Source organism: Ochotona princeps, chromosome 13, assembly GCF_030435755.1.
Source record: "Ochotona princeps isolate mOchPri1 chromosome 13, mOchPri1.hap1, whole genome shotgun sequence".
Classification (NCBI taxonomy): domain Eukaryota; kingdom Metazoa; phylum Chordata; class Mammalia; order Lagomorpha; family Ochotonidae; genus Ochotona; species Ochotona princeps.
In genome coordinates, this window is record NC_080844.1 from 42,461,759 (window position 1) to 42,479,080 (window position 17,322).

Consider the following 17,322-nt stretch of genomic DNA (forward strand, 5'->3'; position numbering starts at 1 on the left):
AGCTTTCTAAGATCCTTTCTAAAGCTCCTCCTTCTCTTCATAATCTCCCCAATAGTTTTCCATAAAGCTGGGGTTTAGATATCCCTCTCAGCATACTCATCCTGAAGTGAAGCAAGTGCTAGAAAGAGTAAGATAAAAAGCTGCTCTAATGAGATCGGCAGCTCTGCTCTGTGGGAAACTTCCATCACTGGAGAGCTGTGGAAGTGCCTGGAGCTGGAAGGAGAATGAGGAGAGGAGAGGGAGGGAAAGAGAAAGGGTGGGGGAAGGGCGGAGGAGTCGATGAAGGGGGAAAAGGGAGGCAGAAGAGAGAGAGGCTAGAGGTTCCTCCTTATGAAAGGGACATTCCTTTGGTCTCTGTCTCTACCCTGGTGGCAATTTATGGATTTAAGGCTGTTTGTGTCCAAACCAAGAAAGAATATGCCTGGAGAAAGAATATGCCTTATTTACTTTTATATCTTCAGATAGCTCTGTGTGCAGTCTTTAAACATTTTAGAGTTGCTTGGGCCTGGCGTGATAGCTCAGTGGCTAAAGTCCTCACCTTGAATGCGCCTGGATCCCATATGGCCACCGGTTCTAATCCTGGCAGCCCAGCTTGCCATCCAGCTCCCTGCCTGTGGCCTGGGAAAGCAGTAGTTGAGGACAGCCCAAAGCCTTGGGACCCTGCACCCACATGGGAGACCTGAAATAGGCTCCTGGCTCCTGGCTTTGGATCAGCCCAACTCCAGCCGTTGCAGCTGCTTGGTGAGTGAATCATGGGACAGAAAGTCTTTCTGTTTCTCCTCCTCTCTATATTTGACTTTGCAATAAAAATAAATAAATCTTAAAAAAATACATGATACACCACTACTCATCTTCTTACCCTTCCATTCCCACCCTTCTCCTCTTCCACCTCCTCCCCACAATGTCGCTTTTCTTGTGTGTTTTTAACAACATACGGAATACATTCTGCCTCTTTTAAGTTTTAGGACTCGTGACGCTTTTTCTTTGAGAAAAATAATAAAAAAAGATATATATTAAACATAGGTGAATTTTCTGTTTAATTCTGGTTCAATATCTAAGATAACTATGTGTATGCAAGCACTCTTATTCCAATATCTGAAAAAAATCCAAATCACCCTGGTCTGAAGAATTTTAGATCAGTAAGATCAACCTGCATGTTAACTGTGTCCAACTTTCTCTAAAGAAATAAAGGAATCATAATAAACCTGAATTTTGCTTTTCAGAGATTTATGATCTAAGATACACTGGGGAAATATTATTTACATATGCATACAGATATGTATGCAATTTATAAAAGAAATAAATATTAAAGTCTTTTTATCATGAGGCAAATGCAGAAAAGAATAAAGATTTCTGAACAGCATCTTTAAAACTGATACCCTGACAAGCTGCTCATTACAGTGATTATTGTAGTCTTTCAGCCCCTTTTGTAGGAAACGTTCTGAAATGGGCCCTGGACATTTATATCATTTGGAAGCCAAAGGATTGTCATAAAGTTGCTTAAGCATCATGAATTTGGAACCCGAGGAGGTATGTACTATTTAAACATCATTAATGACAAATGACATAGAGCGTGTAGCTTCCTGTATCCATCCTCCCTAGGGGATTTCTGCCACTGAACTAGGCCAGGGCAGCCTCTCCCTGGACAACTGTGGGCTTGGTCAGATCCTGTTTCTGTGTTTCCCTTTCCTTGCCCTTGGTTGCTGTAGCTGCTCTCCGGAGCATGAAGCATGCTCACATCCATACATGCTGCTGCTACTTTCCAAATGTATGAAGATGCCACTGTGATTAAAAAAAAAAAATTCATGTAACATGAATGTATCACGCTGGTGTAGTACTTTGCTATTTTGCTTTTTTTCGACAAAAGACTCAAAAGTGGGCCCACGGTTTATTTGTGCAAATTGATCTGCAGGCTCAGAAGTAAGTGGGCATCACAGACTAAGCACATTCAAACACATTTTAATTGGTTAGATTCTGTGAGTCGCATTTCGGCTCTGGCATACCGCCTTAATTGATGTTGGAGTGTTTGCAGTTTGGCAGTTTCCGGGTTTACGACCAGAAGTGGCTAATTTTATGCACTATGAATTTGACCAAGTTACTAAAGATAGTCTAGATTCCGTTGATTCAAAGCTCTTGGGGGATCTCTACAGCAAAGGAAAGGAAACTAGGTTTCTAGGAGAGATGGGATTTCACCGAGAACGCACATTAGGGGTTGGAGAAACAGTTAAATCCCATCTGGGAGGCCCGATGATCCATCCGTGGAGGTGGAAGACGAGACGGACTGAACCCTCGCCGGGAAGGGCTTCTCTAAACAGCACGGTGAGGCGTAGGAACTTTCCTCAGCAGGCACCGAGGAGCCACTGAAGGTTCTCAACAGGTGAGCGACCTGACCGGATTGGCCACCTAGTGATCAACGCTGTAATTTCTCCGGCGCCCCCTTCCAGACAGTCCGCCCGCAGGCCGGCCCCGAACTAGCTGGTGGCGGGGTTCCCACCACCCGGGACGCCGTCCGGGGTTGCCCCGGCCCGAGCAGCCGCCGCCGCCGGGCGTTGCACCTGGGCCCGGCTGGCCGCCGATTGGACGGCTCGGGGCGACCCCGCTGTATCGCGAGACGAGATTGGCAGCGCGGGGCTGCATGTGCCCTGGCGCTGGCTTTGTACGCGGAGCCGCCTGCCGGTCCTTTAACAATGGGCGAAGCGGTCTCCCCGGCGGTGGGCCCGAGCTGAGGCGGGCGCTTCGCTGCCGACTGTCCGCAGCATGAGCGGGGCCGGCGTCCCCCGCACGCTGGCGGGGCAGGGGCTGTGAGGGCCGCCGTTCCGGGTAAGGGAGCTGCCGTGGAGCCGGGCAGGCCTGGGCTGGGCGCGGGGTCTGGTCCCGCCGGGGCGAGGCGTGGAGCCCGGCCGGCCCGGTCTTTTGTTCGCCTCTGAGGTCTGGGCGTGCTCCCGGGGAGGAGTGAGCGCCGGCCTGTCCGCTGCGGGGACCCTGCGGTCGGCGGCCTCCAGGCTCCTCTGTGGGAAGCGCTTCCCCTCAGGCGGGGCCGTGGCTTGGTGTCAAGTCTCGCCGCTCCTCGGGGCCGGCGGGAGAGTTCGAACCCAGAACTCCGAGAGCCCGACGCCGGGCCTTTCCCTCCCGCTTTTCGCGAGCTTGCACCTAGGTCGGCACATTGGCAGAGTAGGACTGTGATTGACCTCATTCTGTCCGGCGCCCGGTGGGCCGCTCCCCGGCAGAAACCAGCTCTTCCCGGGCGAGGTGTTGGGGAGTTGGTTTGGATCGGGGCAGGGCTTCGGACGAGCCCGAGGAAGACAGACGGGCACCCCGGGTGGCCTGAGGTCCACCCCTCGGGGAGGGCGCACCCCGGGTCGCAGGGGAAGGAGCTGGCAGTGACCGCGTCTGGGCTGTGTCTTCCAGACCGAACTAATTGCGTCTGGCCGGGCGCGTCGCCGGGTCCCATGGAGCTGGAGGGGCAGTGGTGGCGAGGACAGCTGGCTGCGGATATTCACCAAGCGCTTCGGTACAAGGTAAGCCTACCGCCAGTTTATCATGAGTCTTGGCTTCCTGGAAAGAACCGCTCGGGTTCTTAGTCATTACTTTTCCAGGTCCGACAGGGCGAGTTTTCGTTTTTGCTCAAGGCTAATTAACTTCTGGGCTCTCTCCCAGGGATGTATCAGAAGAACCTGCAACTGAAATGAGGATGGGGGTGGGGCGTGGTGGTTGCGAGAAGGAAGGTGCTGGTCTTGATTCCAGACAGGAGATGGGTTGGATCTTGTGTTTGAAGAGCTGTATACGCTGAATGTTGCCGTTGTATGCAGCTATGTGCCAAGTCGTGTTTGAACATAACCAAGTTCCCCGGCCTCTATGAATTGGCCGTGAGCTTTTGCACAGGTTAATTTCTTTTTCTCAATTTCCAAACAGGAATAGTAGTAACAGCATACACTGTGGGGGTGACTGTGAAGTTTTTTTAAAAGTTGGCACTCGACATGGGCTCTGAAGAGTGAGCACCAAGCAGTAACTGTTCTGTTACCCTCAAGATGTTACATCTATTCTGAAAGCCCTAAGGCAGGAGGAGTTCACTGCTCTGCCCTACTAGAATCAAAGGCAGAAAATAGAGCAAGCAAACCCAGCAGATACTGCAGAAACACTGTTTAGGCATAAAGGGTAGGCTGTGTGTTGTTATTCTTACAGGAACTATTTTATCCTGTGCGGTACAAGACAGCTTAAATGGAGAGCTCTTTTTTTGATGACAAGAAAGACCAGATCCAAAATCAACTCTAACTTAACTCACTTTGACCTTGGAAAGAGAGAGAGCCATTCGTTAAGTGCAGAAAATTGAGAAAGAAGCAAAACAGCTGATCTATAAAGAGGGTTAAGATCCTGGGGTAAGAAACTTGTAGCTTCAGATTCTGATAAGATTAAGTAGATTAGGAAATGTGACTTGTCACAACTGTACCCTTTTTGACTTCAGATTTCTAACTGCTGTTCATTTCTAGTATTAAGTTTCTTAGACACCCCGACTACATTTCAGCCCCCTGAGAATACAATATTTTTGTTACCCAAAAGTCCCATTGGCTCATCTCCTGCAACCCCCCACATGCTAAAATGCCTAGGACCAAAAGTCTCAGATTTCAGAGTTTTTAGGATGGTAGATGATTTGCATATACTTTCCCCACGGAGCAACCCTAACAGCAAAATCCAAAACGCTCCAAAATCTAGCTAGCACCAATGAGCCCAAAAGTTTTAGATTTTGAGTTTTGGGTTTGGGAAATCAGTGTGAAGTCTTTGCATTTTGAGGATATGTCTGCAGATGTCAGACTAAACATTGTTCCCCTTGATTTAGGAGCTGAAATTGCCCTCTTACAAAGGCCAGTCGCCTCAGCTGAGTCTCAGGCGGTACTTTGCTGACTTGATTGCCATTGTAAGCAATCGCTTCACACTCTGCCCTTCTGCTCGACACCTTGCCGTCTATCTGCTGGACCTGTTTATGGATCGCTATGACATCTCCATTCAGCAGCTGCATCTAGTGGCTCTTTCCTGTCTGCTTCTGGCAAGTAAGTATGCACATGATTGACATGACTGCAGTTTCACATTAGTTATATATTAGTGCAAATTTATGTAGAGCTCTGTGAAATACCACCAAATTTCTTTTTATTATTATTATTATTAATTACATTGCATTATGTGACACAGTTTTATAGGTACTGGGATTCTCCTCACCCCTCCCCAAACCCTCCTCCCATGGTGGATTCCTCCACCTTGTTGCATTACCACAGTTCAAGTTCAGTTGAGATTCTTTCATTGCAAGCATATACCAAGCATAGAGTCCAGCATCTTATTGTCCAGATAAGTTCAATGGCTTGTTGGGGAGACCATCTCTGGTCTGAAGGTAGAGCCGGCAGAGTATCATCTCAATCAATTAAAAGCCCCAGCATAACATCAGCAACAATTTATAACGTTACGGATTTAATTGACATAGTATTGAATAACCAATATGTTAAAAAAAAAAAATGCAACTTCTTAACCACATCCTGTGACTTCTTCATTGACAGTTCGATTTTAGTTTTTATACAGCCGGGTTCTATACACCTTAAAATGGTTATAGATTACTATTCAGCTGTCTCGTGTCTATTTTCATTATAGTATTTAGCATTTATAGCGTTGAAGCATAATTTTGCTGAACCTGGCTTTTTTTGGGGTAGTCTAGACTGGCTTATAACTGTAACAAGACATATGTCAACAGTTTAGGTGCAGAACAGTTTTAGGAGGAGTGTGCAGAGAAATCTTCAATACCCTAATGAGGAGTAACTAATCTTTGTGTCCCACCTAGTGAGGTATAAGTGAATCCATGCTGACCGTTTCCTATCTGATTCTAAGCTTTTCTTGTTGTTCTGTCTATTCTAGATTGTTTGTTTGTTTGTTTTGAGGGGTTTCCGGAGTGATCCTGATGGTCATTGTCAGAGAGGGTGGGGACCCAAAGTTGGAACCAAGCAAGGACCAGAGAAAGCTCCCCTCCCTAGTCCCGAAGGAAGTTTACTGTTCTTCTGTTTCTGCGGACTGCTCAGGGCTCCTGGCTGTTGTTCTGATGCCCTTGGATCCTGCAAGGAAGGATTTGGACTTCTTCCATCCCATGTGGAAATACCACCAAATTTCATTCATTCTAGTTTAATATTTGTAAGGTTATGTTGAAAGTGCTTCTTGGCACAATAATTTTTTTTTAAAGATTTATTTATTTTATTACAGTCAGATATACAGCAGAGGAGGAGAGACAGAGAGGAAGATCTTCCGTCTGATGATTCACTCCCCAAGTGAGCCGCAATGGCCGGCGCATGCCGATCCGAAGCCAGGAACCAGGAACCTCTCTCTTCCAGGTCTCCCACGCGGGTGCAGGGTCCCAAATCTTTGGGCCGTCCTTGACTGCTTTCCCAGGCCACAAGCAGGGAGCTGGATGGGAAGTGGAGCTGCCGGGTTTAGATCTGGCGCCCATATGGGATCCCGGTGCGTTCAAGGCGAGGACTTTAGCCACTAGGCCACGCCGCCGGGCCCACAATAATTTTTTGTTTGTGTGAAAAGCAGTTTTACAGGGAGTTGGGGGTTGGGCAGAAAGAGATCTTCCATTCACTGGTTCACCACCTAGATGGCTGTTAGGCCAGGCCAGGGCTGGTCAAAGTTAGGGGCTAGGAACTGCTGCTGAGTCTCCAAAGTGGGTACAGGGACCAAGCATCTGGGCCATCTTCTGCTTTCCCAGGCCATAAGCAGGGAACTGGATTGGAAGAGGAGCAGTCAGGGCTTGAACTGGAGCCCTATTAGCACCCCAGCACCACAGACAAGAGCTTTATCCACTATGTCATAGTGCCAGCCCCAGCACGTTAATTCTTAACTAGGTATTAAATATGAGAAAGTGACTGTGGAGTCTTAGAAACCTGTTCCTAAGCCCCACATCTGAACGATTCTGATAAAAATGCCCTAATCAACACAGACTTGTTCAATCAGAATCTACATAATAGGGCTTGAGAAATCTTTTAATTTTTGTTTAGAAGTCCCACAGATGATTATGATGAGTTAATTTAATAATCAGAAAGTTTGTGTGAAAGAGCTGCAGATTTGTGAACACCTGCTTATGCAATAGACTGTTAGAGGGCTTCAAGATACAGACTCTGACACAGCCAGGTTTGTCACCCGTTGTAGAATATACCACTGGACTTTGGCATTCCCTTAACTTCTCATCTTCTTCTAACTCATTTTATTGCTTGTTAGTGCCCTCGCTGAAGAGAAAGGAATTGAAATTATTTCTTTTTTTTTTAATAGTATTTTTTTTTTAAGATTTATTTATTTTCATTGCAAAGTCAGATATACAGAGAGGAGGAGAGACAGAGGGGAAGATCTTCTATCCAATGGTTCACTCCCCAAGTGACTGCAATGGCTGGAGCTGAGCCAATCCGAAGCTAGGAGTCAAGAGCTCTTCCGGGTCTCCCACGTGGATACGAGGTCCCGAGGCTTTGGCCCGTCCTGGACTGCTTTCCCAAGCCACAGGCAGACAGCTGGATGGGAGGCGGGGCTACCAGGATTAGAACCAGTGCCCATATGGGATCCCGGCGTATTCAAAGTGAGGACTTTAGCTGCTAGGTCACCACGCCAGGCCCCAAAATTGAGTATTTCTTCTTTCAGTAATGTGAAAAGATTAGTACTGAAGTTGAGTCAATAATACAGTTTTCATATTATCTACATCATTATGATAGAAATTTAGCCCTATTTTTAAGTAGTATGCAGACATATTAACCTTTACCTCTTAACCACCTGGGGAGGGTTTAGGACTCCAATAAGGATGTTATCTAAGTGACGTTTTCCTCATATCCCCATCTAGAAAACTTTTGTGTTTTGTTCGCAAATAAGCCTAAAACTGAATGTAGTCTTATATCATTTCTGGTATTAGTTTTCTTTGCATTTCTGTTTCTTTTAGTCTTCCTTTGATCCATGACATCTACTTACTTTGTCTCCCTGCATCTTTTTTTATAAGTCATTTCAGATCGCCTGTAGAACCAGACTACATGTAAACCACCTCATCCAAACCCTATCCCTGTGTACCTTGAGCTGAATTATTAGACTACCACCTGATTCCTGAATACCTACATTTCCCAGGGATAGGGGTTGATGATGTGAATGGAAAGGTGGTTGGGTCCAGATGAAAGGTTATAATGCAGCATGAAGCAGCTTCTACCTTAAAACACAGACAATGGGAAGCCATCAATGTGGCTGTGTTTTATTTACCTTACCCGCAGTCTGGCTTTGGGTGGGGTAGGGGCAGGAAATCCAAACAAAATAGTTTATCGCTAAGATCCAAACCCATTGCCTGCACATTTGCAAAATCTTTAAAGTTTCATGCTTACAAGTAATAATCATATATGCAATACTGTGGGTTTGATCATTAGCTTTGAAGTGCTTTAGACTTTAATATTTGCGTAAGATTGGAAGAACACATTCTTGACAGGTGAGATGCGTGAGACTCCATAAATGAAATGGATTTTTTTCTTCTAGGGAATGTTAGCTGATTATAGGTCCAATTTAGAGAGTGACATGAGCAATTAGACACATAAATTAGGTTATTTCAGAAACTCAGTATCGTTAGTGGAAAAACCTTACCGGCCACAGCTGTTACTGTCAGTGCTAGGTTCTGCCTGCACAATGCCTACAGCTCTTAACAGTGGCATATGAACCAAGGGGGAGGTGCCTCAGGAACTGTAAAGTAATGAATAATGAATAGTCATTTCACAGATTGACTAAGATTTGTGACCAAAGTTTACTTACCACTACCTCCTAAATGAAACAGGGCTACTTGCCATGTGGTGTCAAGTTCCTACAGTTTTCACAGTTTTGAAGAAGACTATTTGATTTGTGTGTCATCTCAGGTTAACTGGAATAGTTTTCAATTGTTTTGGCTTTCAGATGTATATATTTCCATTTATTTATGGTCATGCTCAGTTTATTTTAAGTGGTTTAATCTGTACAGATTAAGTGGTTTAACCTGTAATATGTGGTAATTTTTGGTATACTTTCCAGATTTTAGAATCTATATTTGCTGTGGTTTAAATATAAACTTTATCATCTAGGACTGAAGGGGCTAGCTACCACCTCCCTTTGTTACCCCCTAACCCTTTCTTCCTGAGCACTGCTTCTGCCCTCTGTCTCTTCCACTAGAGAGAGCACATGTGTGTGAGATAGCCTCCACAGTCTCAGCTGACTCAGGTCGGCAGCAAACAAGTTTGAGGTCAGGGATCTCAGCAGCAGTCTCTCCACTCTATCTCTAACTCAAAGAAGGAGCTTAGGGTGCTTATCAATTGCTAGCCTGCTTTCAGTGTGTGCTGTTTTAATCTCTAGAATCGATTCTAGTGTTGCTGACATTCTTATACTCTACATTTGGATACCAAATGGCAGCTCTCCAATTACCTTGTGAACATAGCTGTCATAAATGTGATTCAGGTAATACTTCTCAGAAGTAAACTGCTCTGGTATAGGTGTCCAGTTACATAAAGGGAAAAGACAGGCTATAGATGAGAACTGGATGCCTGCTGGATTCCAGTTTTAGAAGAGGCAAGGCACTACAGGAACTTTGGCTGAAGATAAAAAAGTTTGTAAGTGGGCCCGGCGGCGTGGCCTAGCGGCTAAAGTCCTCGCCTTGAACACCCCGGGATCCAATATGGGCGCCGGTTCTAATCCCGGCAGCTCCACTTCCCATCCAGCTCCCTGCTTGTGGCCTGGGAAAGCAGTCGAGGACAGCCCAAAGATTTGGGACCCTGCACCCGCGTGGGAGACCTGGAAGAGAGAGGTTCCTGGTTCCTGGCTTCGGATCGGCGTGCGCCGGCCGTTGCGGCTCACTTGGGGAGTGAAACATCGGATGGAAGATCTTCCTCTCTGTCTCCCCTCCTCTGCTATATATCCGGCTTTCTAATAATAATAAATCTTTAAAAAAAAAAAAAGTTTGTAAGTTCCATGTAATGCTTTTTATCCAGCCGTTGAATTTGTACATATAAAGACAGTAAGAAAAGGCCTACAGAAGATCTCTGATTAAGGAGTGGCATGCGGTATTTCAGAACAATGACTATAGTAATGAATTTCCTGTATTTATATTTTTAACAAAATAAACTTAACCCATCGAGCCTCAATAGAAATATAAGCACTTAAAAAGTTGTGAGGATTAAGTGGGATAAAGTCTTCAAAAACACATCGGAGGGGCCAATGTTGTGGCACACAGGTTAAGCTACTGCTTGTGATGCTGGCATCCTAAGTGAGCACTGATTCTAGTCAAACTGCTCCACTCCTGATGCAGTGCCCTGCTACTGCACCTGGGAATACAACAGTACATGAACCATGTATGTGGGCTCCTGCTATCCATATGGAAAACTCAGATCGAGTTCCCAGTTCCTGGCTCCAGCTTAGCCCAGCTCCAGCTCTTACAGCCATTTGGGAAGTAAACCAGCAAATAGAAGAGAATTTGTGCTTGCTTTCTTTTCCCCTTTCCTTCCCTCCCTCTCTCCTATTGTCTCTCAGGCTTCTAGGTTATTCTAAAATGGATTCTGATTTGTCCTGGGAAACTGTTATGTTCCAACTCTTTCACATGTATACCCTGGTTTCTATTGGCTGCTGTAACTAGCATTAAATTTATGGAGATTATGGAAGCATTCTTGAAAATGAAGCTCATGATACTGGGTTAGCAAAGCTTTTTACTTTTTCTCATAGTTGAACAATTGTGTCTCACAGCTGGCTTGATATATACGTCAGTTTTTGATGAGCTTAGTTGAATGTTTTGTGTGAATTACTCCTTGCGAATTTATAAGGATTCTTGGTGTCTATTAAGGATGATGACTTCCCCATTTAATAACTATAGAACAGAATATGGGTTGGCAGAGCTCACACTGATATCTGATCAATGCCCCCTCAGAACAGAAACCTTTTCTAGCACATATTTGCCATAGTTTCCATGGCTGATGGGAACATCTACTATAAGCCCAGTGCATTGTTTTCTGTGGCCCCTAATTCTGTTTTCTGGGAAGGAGATATAAATTTCCTGTGCCCTTATTTCCTGTTTGGAGCCTTTATCAATATAATCACATGCTTCCTGGTATTTCCTTTCAACTGAAGGACTGATCTTTGTGGTCTGTGCATGGTGTTGTGGATAAGTAGGTTGAAAATACACACACATAGCATGCAGCACAAAAACAAGATAGCTGGGTATGCAGGTACTCGTTGACATTATCATAATGTTTGAAATCCTTTTGTATTCATGTATCTGAGTATTGATTTCCTTATACATAATTAAGAATTCCAAAAAACGTAGAACTTGGGTTAAAATCACAAGTATAGTTATTTGTGCCATATGAGGTTTCTAACTTTGCAAACAAGGTGCAAAGTCTTAGACATTTGTAATAGCCAAATCCCTATATATATGTATAAAGTCTCATAAATACACAACAATACAGAAGTCAGTTTTGGTAGTTCTATATAGCTTGGATCAGTACTTTGGTCTAGAAGGAGATTTGGAAATTTAACCATAAATATTCCTTTTGGTTTCCATTTTTTCATTTCACTCAACTTTGTTTTAAGAGTTTCATTTGCCACCCTTGCTACCTGAACTGTGAAATTTATCCTATACAGCTTTATTTTCATTGTTGAAATTTTCAAGGAGAGAATAGGAAACATTCTTAATCTTTGGTATATTAATTTCTTCAAAAGAAGGTAAAGCATGATACAAGCAAACTCATTAATTTTTATAATACTCCTTTGAAGTATACTGCCAGTATTACTGCTCCTATATGAATGGCAGGGTGCTCTGAAAATATTGATGATTCATCCAGCGGGATTAAATGATAACACTTGCATTGGATAGTCACTCCATTTTTACCTCACAGTCTGTTTCTGAAATTGGCATTGTACTGAAAATATGCCACATGACACTTAAAAGCTTAGAACTACGTTTTAGCTCAGATATACCTATGACATTAAATTCTTTAAACTGGCTTTCTCCAAAATTTTTCTTTCCCCACACCCCTGCTTAAAGAAATCTCCTGAAAACATTAAGCTAATGAGATTTGAAGTTCATCACTTCCCCCCTCCCACCACTGGCATATTTCTGTCATACAGGAAGACACATACCAGATGTCCAGGTGTTCTGGGCTGGACATTCAGCCATTGCTTGGTATACCCACATCCCCTGTTGGGGTGGCTAGGTTTAAGTCTTCATTCTGTTCTCCCTTATGGCTTCTTGCTGATGCACAGCCTGGGAGGCAGTGCTCAAGTAGGTTCCCTGTCTCCCTCCTGGGACACTCAGATTGAGTTTGTAGTTATAAGTTTTGGCCTGAAGCAGCATTAGCTATGGTGGGCATTTGAAAAGTGAACCAATGGATCTTTCTGTCTGCCTCATTAATTAGAAATGCTAAGTGTTTATATGCTCCAAGCCTATTTATTTTTGGGGGGGCGGGGAGGAAGGGAAAAGTGGAATACAAAGGCACTGGGAAAGCAAACATCAGCATGAGAACCATGAAGAGTTCTGGCACAACTGTATCTGCATGAGGTTGGGAAAAGAAGATCTTTAGATCAAAATGCTAGAAGACTGAATATCTCATTTAATTGATTCATTCTATAATGAATACTTGTCTGTTTCTCCCCTGTCCGCTTTTCTTACAAGGTAAATTTGAAGAAAAAGAAGATAGTGTGCCTAAGCTGGAACAGCTCAACAGCCTGGGTTGTATGACAAACATGAATCTAGTGTTAACAAAACAAAACTTGCTACATATGGAACTATTACTATTAGAAACCTTTCAGTGGAACCTCTGCCTTCCAACAGCTGCTCATTTCATCGAGTATTACCTTTCTGAAGCAGTACATGAAACAGATCTTCATGATGGTTGGCCAATGATTTGCTTAGAAAAAACTAAACTTTACATGGCCAAATATGCGGATTACTTCCTAGAAGTCTCTTTGCAAGGTGAGATGCTGTGAATGCCAGTAAGTGACTTGTGTACCTGTGACTTGTATATTCTGTTGCTTAGGTTCATTTTTGGTGTCTCCACAGATTATGCCTTTCTAAATTATGCACCTTCTTTAGTAGCTGCTGCCTGTGTGGCTTCTTCAAGGATTATACTTCGTCTTTCTCCAACATGGCCTACAAGACTACATCGTCTCACTGCCTATTCTTGGGATTTCTTAGTGCAGTGTATTGAGCGGCTATTGATGTAAGCCTTTCTAATATGGTGGTTTTCATTTCTCATTTAGATGTTTGTTTCTTCATGTATACGGTACCTTAAAAATGCCAGGAGTTCTTAGGATATTTGCTCCTGGCTGCTTCTTGCTGCCAGGAACCTCCCCTGCAACAGGCAGTACTCGGTAGGATGGATGCTTCTTGGGGTTGTTAGAGTTAGCTAGAAGTTATCATTGCTACTGTGATGCTAGGTGCCTGCTAAGGAAAGGAACTACTCTTGTAACTCCGTAACTCAGATTAATGCAGGCCGTCTTTGTCCCCCGTTTCCATATCTTTGATTTTAAGAGTTGCCAGGATGTTATCAAAGCCACACTTACGTTCCCCCCCCCCCACCTCCCAAGACAGAAAGAGCCCTCAAAGCTATCAAAAAGTTCACCCACAGGACATATTCTTAGAGGATTCCACGTGAGGTCCTACTCTTGCTGGGGTTATGGTGTCTGACTGCTACCTAAGTAGTGCTGGTAATTTACAGAATCAAATGTTGATGAGTTAGGATGGGATTTTCTGGAAATTCTTCACAAATAACATTTCAATACTTTCTCTTCATCTTTCAGTGCTCATGATAATGATGTGAAAGAAGCGAACAAACAGAGAGGACAGGCAGGACCTCAGTCAGCACAGCTAAGTGTGTTCCAGACAGCCTCCCAGACTACACGGCCAGGTCACTTTCAGCAGCCCCAGTATCTCCAACAGACCTCACTGCAGTATCGCCATCCTGTATCAGAACAACCAAGCTGTCAGCAGATTGTGTCTACAACACATACTTCATCTTACACATTACAGACGTGTCCTGCTGGCTTCCAAACTAGTGTTCAAGGCCTTGGACATGTGCAGACTGGTGTTGGGATGTCGCTGGCAATACCAGTAGAAGTTAAGCCTTGTCTGACTGTATCTTACAATCGGAGTTATCAGATAAATGAACATTACCCTTGTATTACTCCGTGCTTTGAGAGGTGATTATATGCAGTTAGGAACTGACCCAGACTGTTTTGTGACTTGAAGCTCTAGGGCAAGTTTTTTGTAAATCTCTGTTCACAAGCCAAGGGATCCCAGTGACACCAGAACTCTTCAGGTACCAGCACCAATGAATATCCCTCTCAGTGCACACTGAATCCTGGGAGGACAGAGTAAATCCTGCAGCAGTTTAACAGTGTGTTAAACCCTGTTACAACAAGTCCCTGAGTGACAGAAACGGTCAAGCCCTGGCTGATGGTCCAGATGTTTCAAAAACATTCAACAGAAAATTTGGTCAGATTCTGATTTGTTGTTTTGAGATTTTTGACCTGTGGCAGGCTCTGGGCCTAATGCTGGTTTATATGTCTAAGACTGATGTTTATCTGTGGATTTGCCAAACAGCCTTTTATGAAGGAAAGTTACAGTATTAATTTTTGAAAAGATCTTTTTTATTATTCTATAGTTTTGAGTTTTGATTTTGATCTACAGATGAATTTTTGACTAAGTTTAAACTCATGAATTGTTACGCTGTATCAACCTGTGCGGTAAAAGGGAAAAAAAATTAGATGATTCTTTATAACATCCTATGTGCTAAAATTAAGGGTGGAATATATCTCTTAAGATCATGGTCATAATTTTTTGGATTTTTTCCCCTAGGCAATCAACCTCAAATCCTAAAACACGTTTAACTCAGGGAATTTGTACTACTTGCAAACACTTAACTGTAATGCAACATGCTTTGGAAATGTTACAGTATGAATGAACTACCTTTATAATAGATTAAATACTATTAAGATGTATTTTCAAATGAGAACATAATATTGTGGCACAGAATGGATGAAGTGGCATTTCCTACAATTCATAATACAGACATTGGTCTTGCATTTCTAGGTGCAATTATGACTTTCAGATTTGATATCACTCTAAAGCAAATGTTTTGCAAGGCCTAACTGTAAAAATTACCAGTACTAGAATAAAGCAGCATAGGTTCATATCAAAGTGCAGTGTGGCCAAGGTAGTTCTCAGGTGTGCCACAGCAGCACTTTTAATGTGAAATACAGGTTCCAGAGGCAGCCTTTGAGTCCACCTAGTCATTCTGAGTAGACAGGGGTACTATTACTAAATCTTAGTAGCTGCTCTCACTGGATTATCCCACAGTTGCCCTGGGACGTGTCACTGTACCAGTAATGAGTGAGAACAGCAACAGCAGTCATTACAATTTTCCTGTAAAGCATTTGGGGGGAATAAACTTTAAAAGAAGATCATTGTAATGGCTGGTAAACTGTATACACTGAGCTCTTATCTGGGACCAGAGATTTGGTGGAGGGAAGCTTTCTGGTTTAAAAATTAGTGAGGTGTGTTTGTTAAAGATAGCACTTGATTAGAAGGGAATTTGCATGGCAGGGAGTGACTGCTACAAGATGCATTTAAGATGTGGGTATGCAGCAGGAGTCTCAGTAAGCCTTGGTTAGGTAGGGAAGGGGCTTACTGTATGGATGGACTGACACACATGGCTCCAGTGGGTGGATGTGGGTGAATGGCTTCTGCCAGCGCAAATTCTTCGAGTAATCTTTTGTAAAGCAAAATAACTTAGAATATATGAGGCATGATGTTCGATGTACTGGTAGATAAAATTTAAGAAAAAAACCACTCAGGTAAGAACACTCACTCATGGCAGTTTTCAGGCATGGAAATTGTTTTCTGAAAGAATCATCACTTTTACTCTTTAAAGGAGGGCTGCTAATTGGATTTTGGTAGTTCTTACATTAAGAAAACTTGAATTATTTATGAAAAATGGGCTCAAAGGAGAATATATCTTTAACATTCACATTCAAAAACCAGTAACCTGGAGTCCGGATTTTCAGTGTTTTAACTACCTCAATAATACTATGAATGTAAGATACTAGGATAGTGATCCTATCTTGAAACAACAACCAGTGCCTGTGGTAATTTAATGTCTTGTCAGATGCTTTTATTGATCGGTTTATATGTCATTCTTGTTATAGAATATGCCTTTTTTAAAAGTTTATTAACAGTTTCCCAATTTATATTTAAAAACTAAAGAACACTGGATTAATATTTTGGGGAGGGGGTAGAATAAAAGAATTGATTACTCTTGCTGCATACCCGCAGTGGGGTGGAGTGTTTGGACAACCAAAACTATTTTTAAAACATTAAGTTTCAGTATAAATACAGCTCACAACTGCTAGCTTTGGGGGGGTGGGGGGAGATGTTGTGTAGTTTTTTTTAATTTATTGGGCTGTTTTGTTTTGTTTTGAGATTACTGGACCATCATTAAGTGTGTACTGTGAAGAGATTAATTATATGTATGAAGGGCTTTACCAAAGTCCATTAAATAAACACTACTCAAGTACAGACTGCAAACCAAAATGTTACCTGTGTTATTACATACATGAATTTCAAATAGTACATATGGTGCTAAGGTCTACACAAGTGGAATTAGATGAGTGCTATGCACTTAATTTTAAAATAAAATTAGTTTTCAGTAAAATGGTTTTGGTGTTTTTGTTTTCAATATAGATTTGTAATTTGCAGCTTCATTTGTTTTAAGTCAGACACAGAAACATGGATGTATTTCCTAAACTATTTGGATGTAGACTGTTCATGGTAGGAAACATCTGTCCATTCATTGTATATTCCATATGGAAGACTGAAGTTCACAAAAGTATACCAGACACAACTGGTGCCTTCCAAGCATAAAATGAGTGTAACTGTGGGACCTAATTTAGTAAACAGCAAAGCAGGCCTCAGGAAATCAGAAGTCTGATTCCTTTTTTTTTTTTTTTTTAAAGATTTTATTTATTTTATTACAGTCAGATATACAGAGAGGAGGAGAGACAGAGAGGAAGATCTTCCATCCGATGTTTCACTCCCCAAGTGAGCCGCAACGGCCGGTGCGCGCCAATCCGAAGCCAGGAACCAGGAACCTCTTCCGGGTCTCCCACGCGGGTGCAGGGTCCCAAATCTTTGGGCCGTCCTCAACTGCTTTCCCAGGCCACAAGCAGGGAGCTGGATGGGAAGTGGAGCTGCCGGGATTAGAACCGGTGCCCATATGGGATCCCGGGGCATTCAAGGCGAGGACTTTAGCCGCTAGGCCACGCCGC

The 17,322-nt window shown here is 43.3% G+C and overlaps 1 protein-coding gene across 1 annotated transcript; it reads left to right on the forward strand.

The window, feature by feature from the left end:
- The first annotated feature begins 1,964 nt into the window (after positions 1-1,964).
- CCNJ (cyclin J) lies at positions 1,965-16,721 on the forward strand. Its single transcript, XM_058671529.1, has 6 exons — positions 1,965-2,820; positions 3,409-3,518; positions 4,835-5,045; positions 12,671-12,970; positions 13,058-13,217; positions 13,798-16,721. The coding sequence occupies exons 2-6, from the start codon at positions 3,450-3,452 to the stop codon at positions 14,198-14,200; spliced, it is 1,143 nt and encodes a 380-aa protein (XP_058527512.1). The 5' UTR covers positions 1,965-2,820; positions 3,409-3,449; the 3' UTR covers positions 14,201-16,721.
- Positions 16,722-17,322: the final 601 nt, after the last annotated feature.

Coding starts and splice junctions, on each gene's coding strand:
- CCNJ (XM_058671529.1), top strand. CDS start 3,450: ATGGAGCTGGAGGGGCAGTGGTGGCGAGGACAGCTGGCTGCGGATATT. Junction 3,519..4,834: donor ACCAAGCGCTTCGGTACAAG/GTAAGCCTACCG, acceptor CCCTTGATTTAG/GAGCTGAAATTGCCCTCTTA. Junction 12,971..13,057: donor CCTAGAAGTCTCTTTGCAAG/GTGAGATGCTGT, acceptor GTGTCTCCACAG/ATTATGCCTTTCTAAATTAT.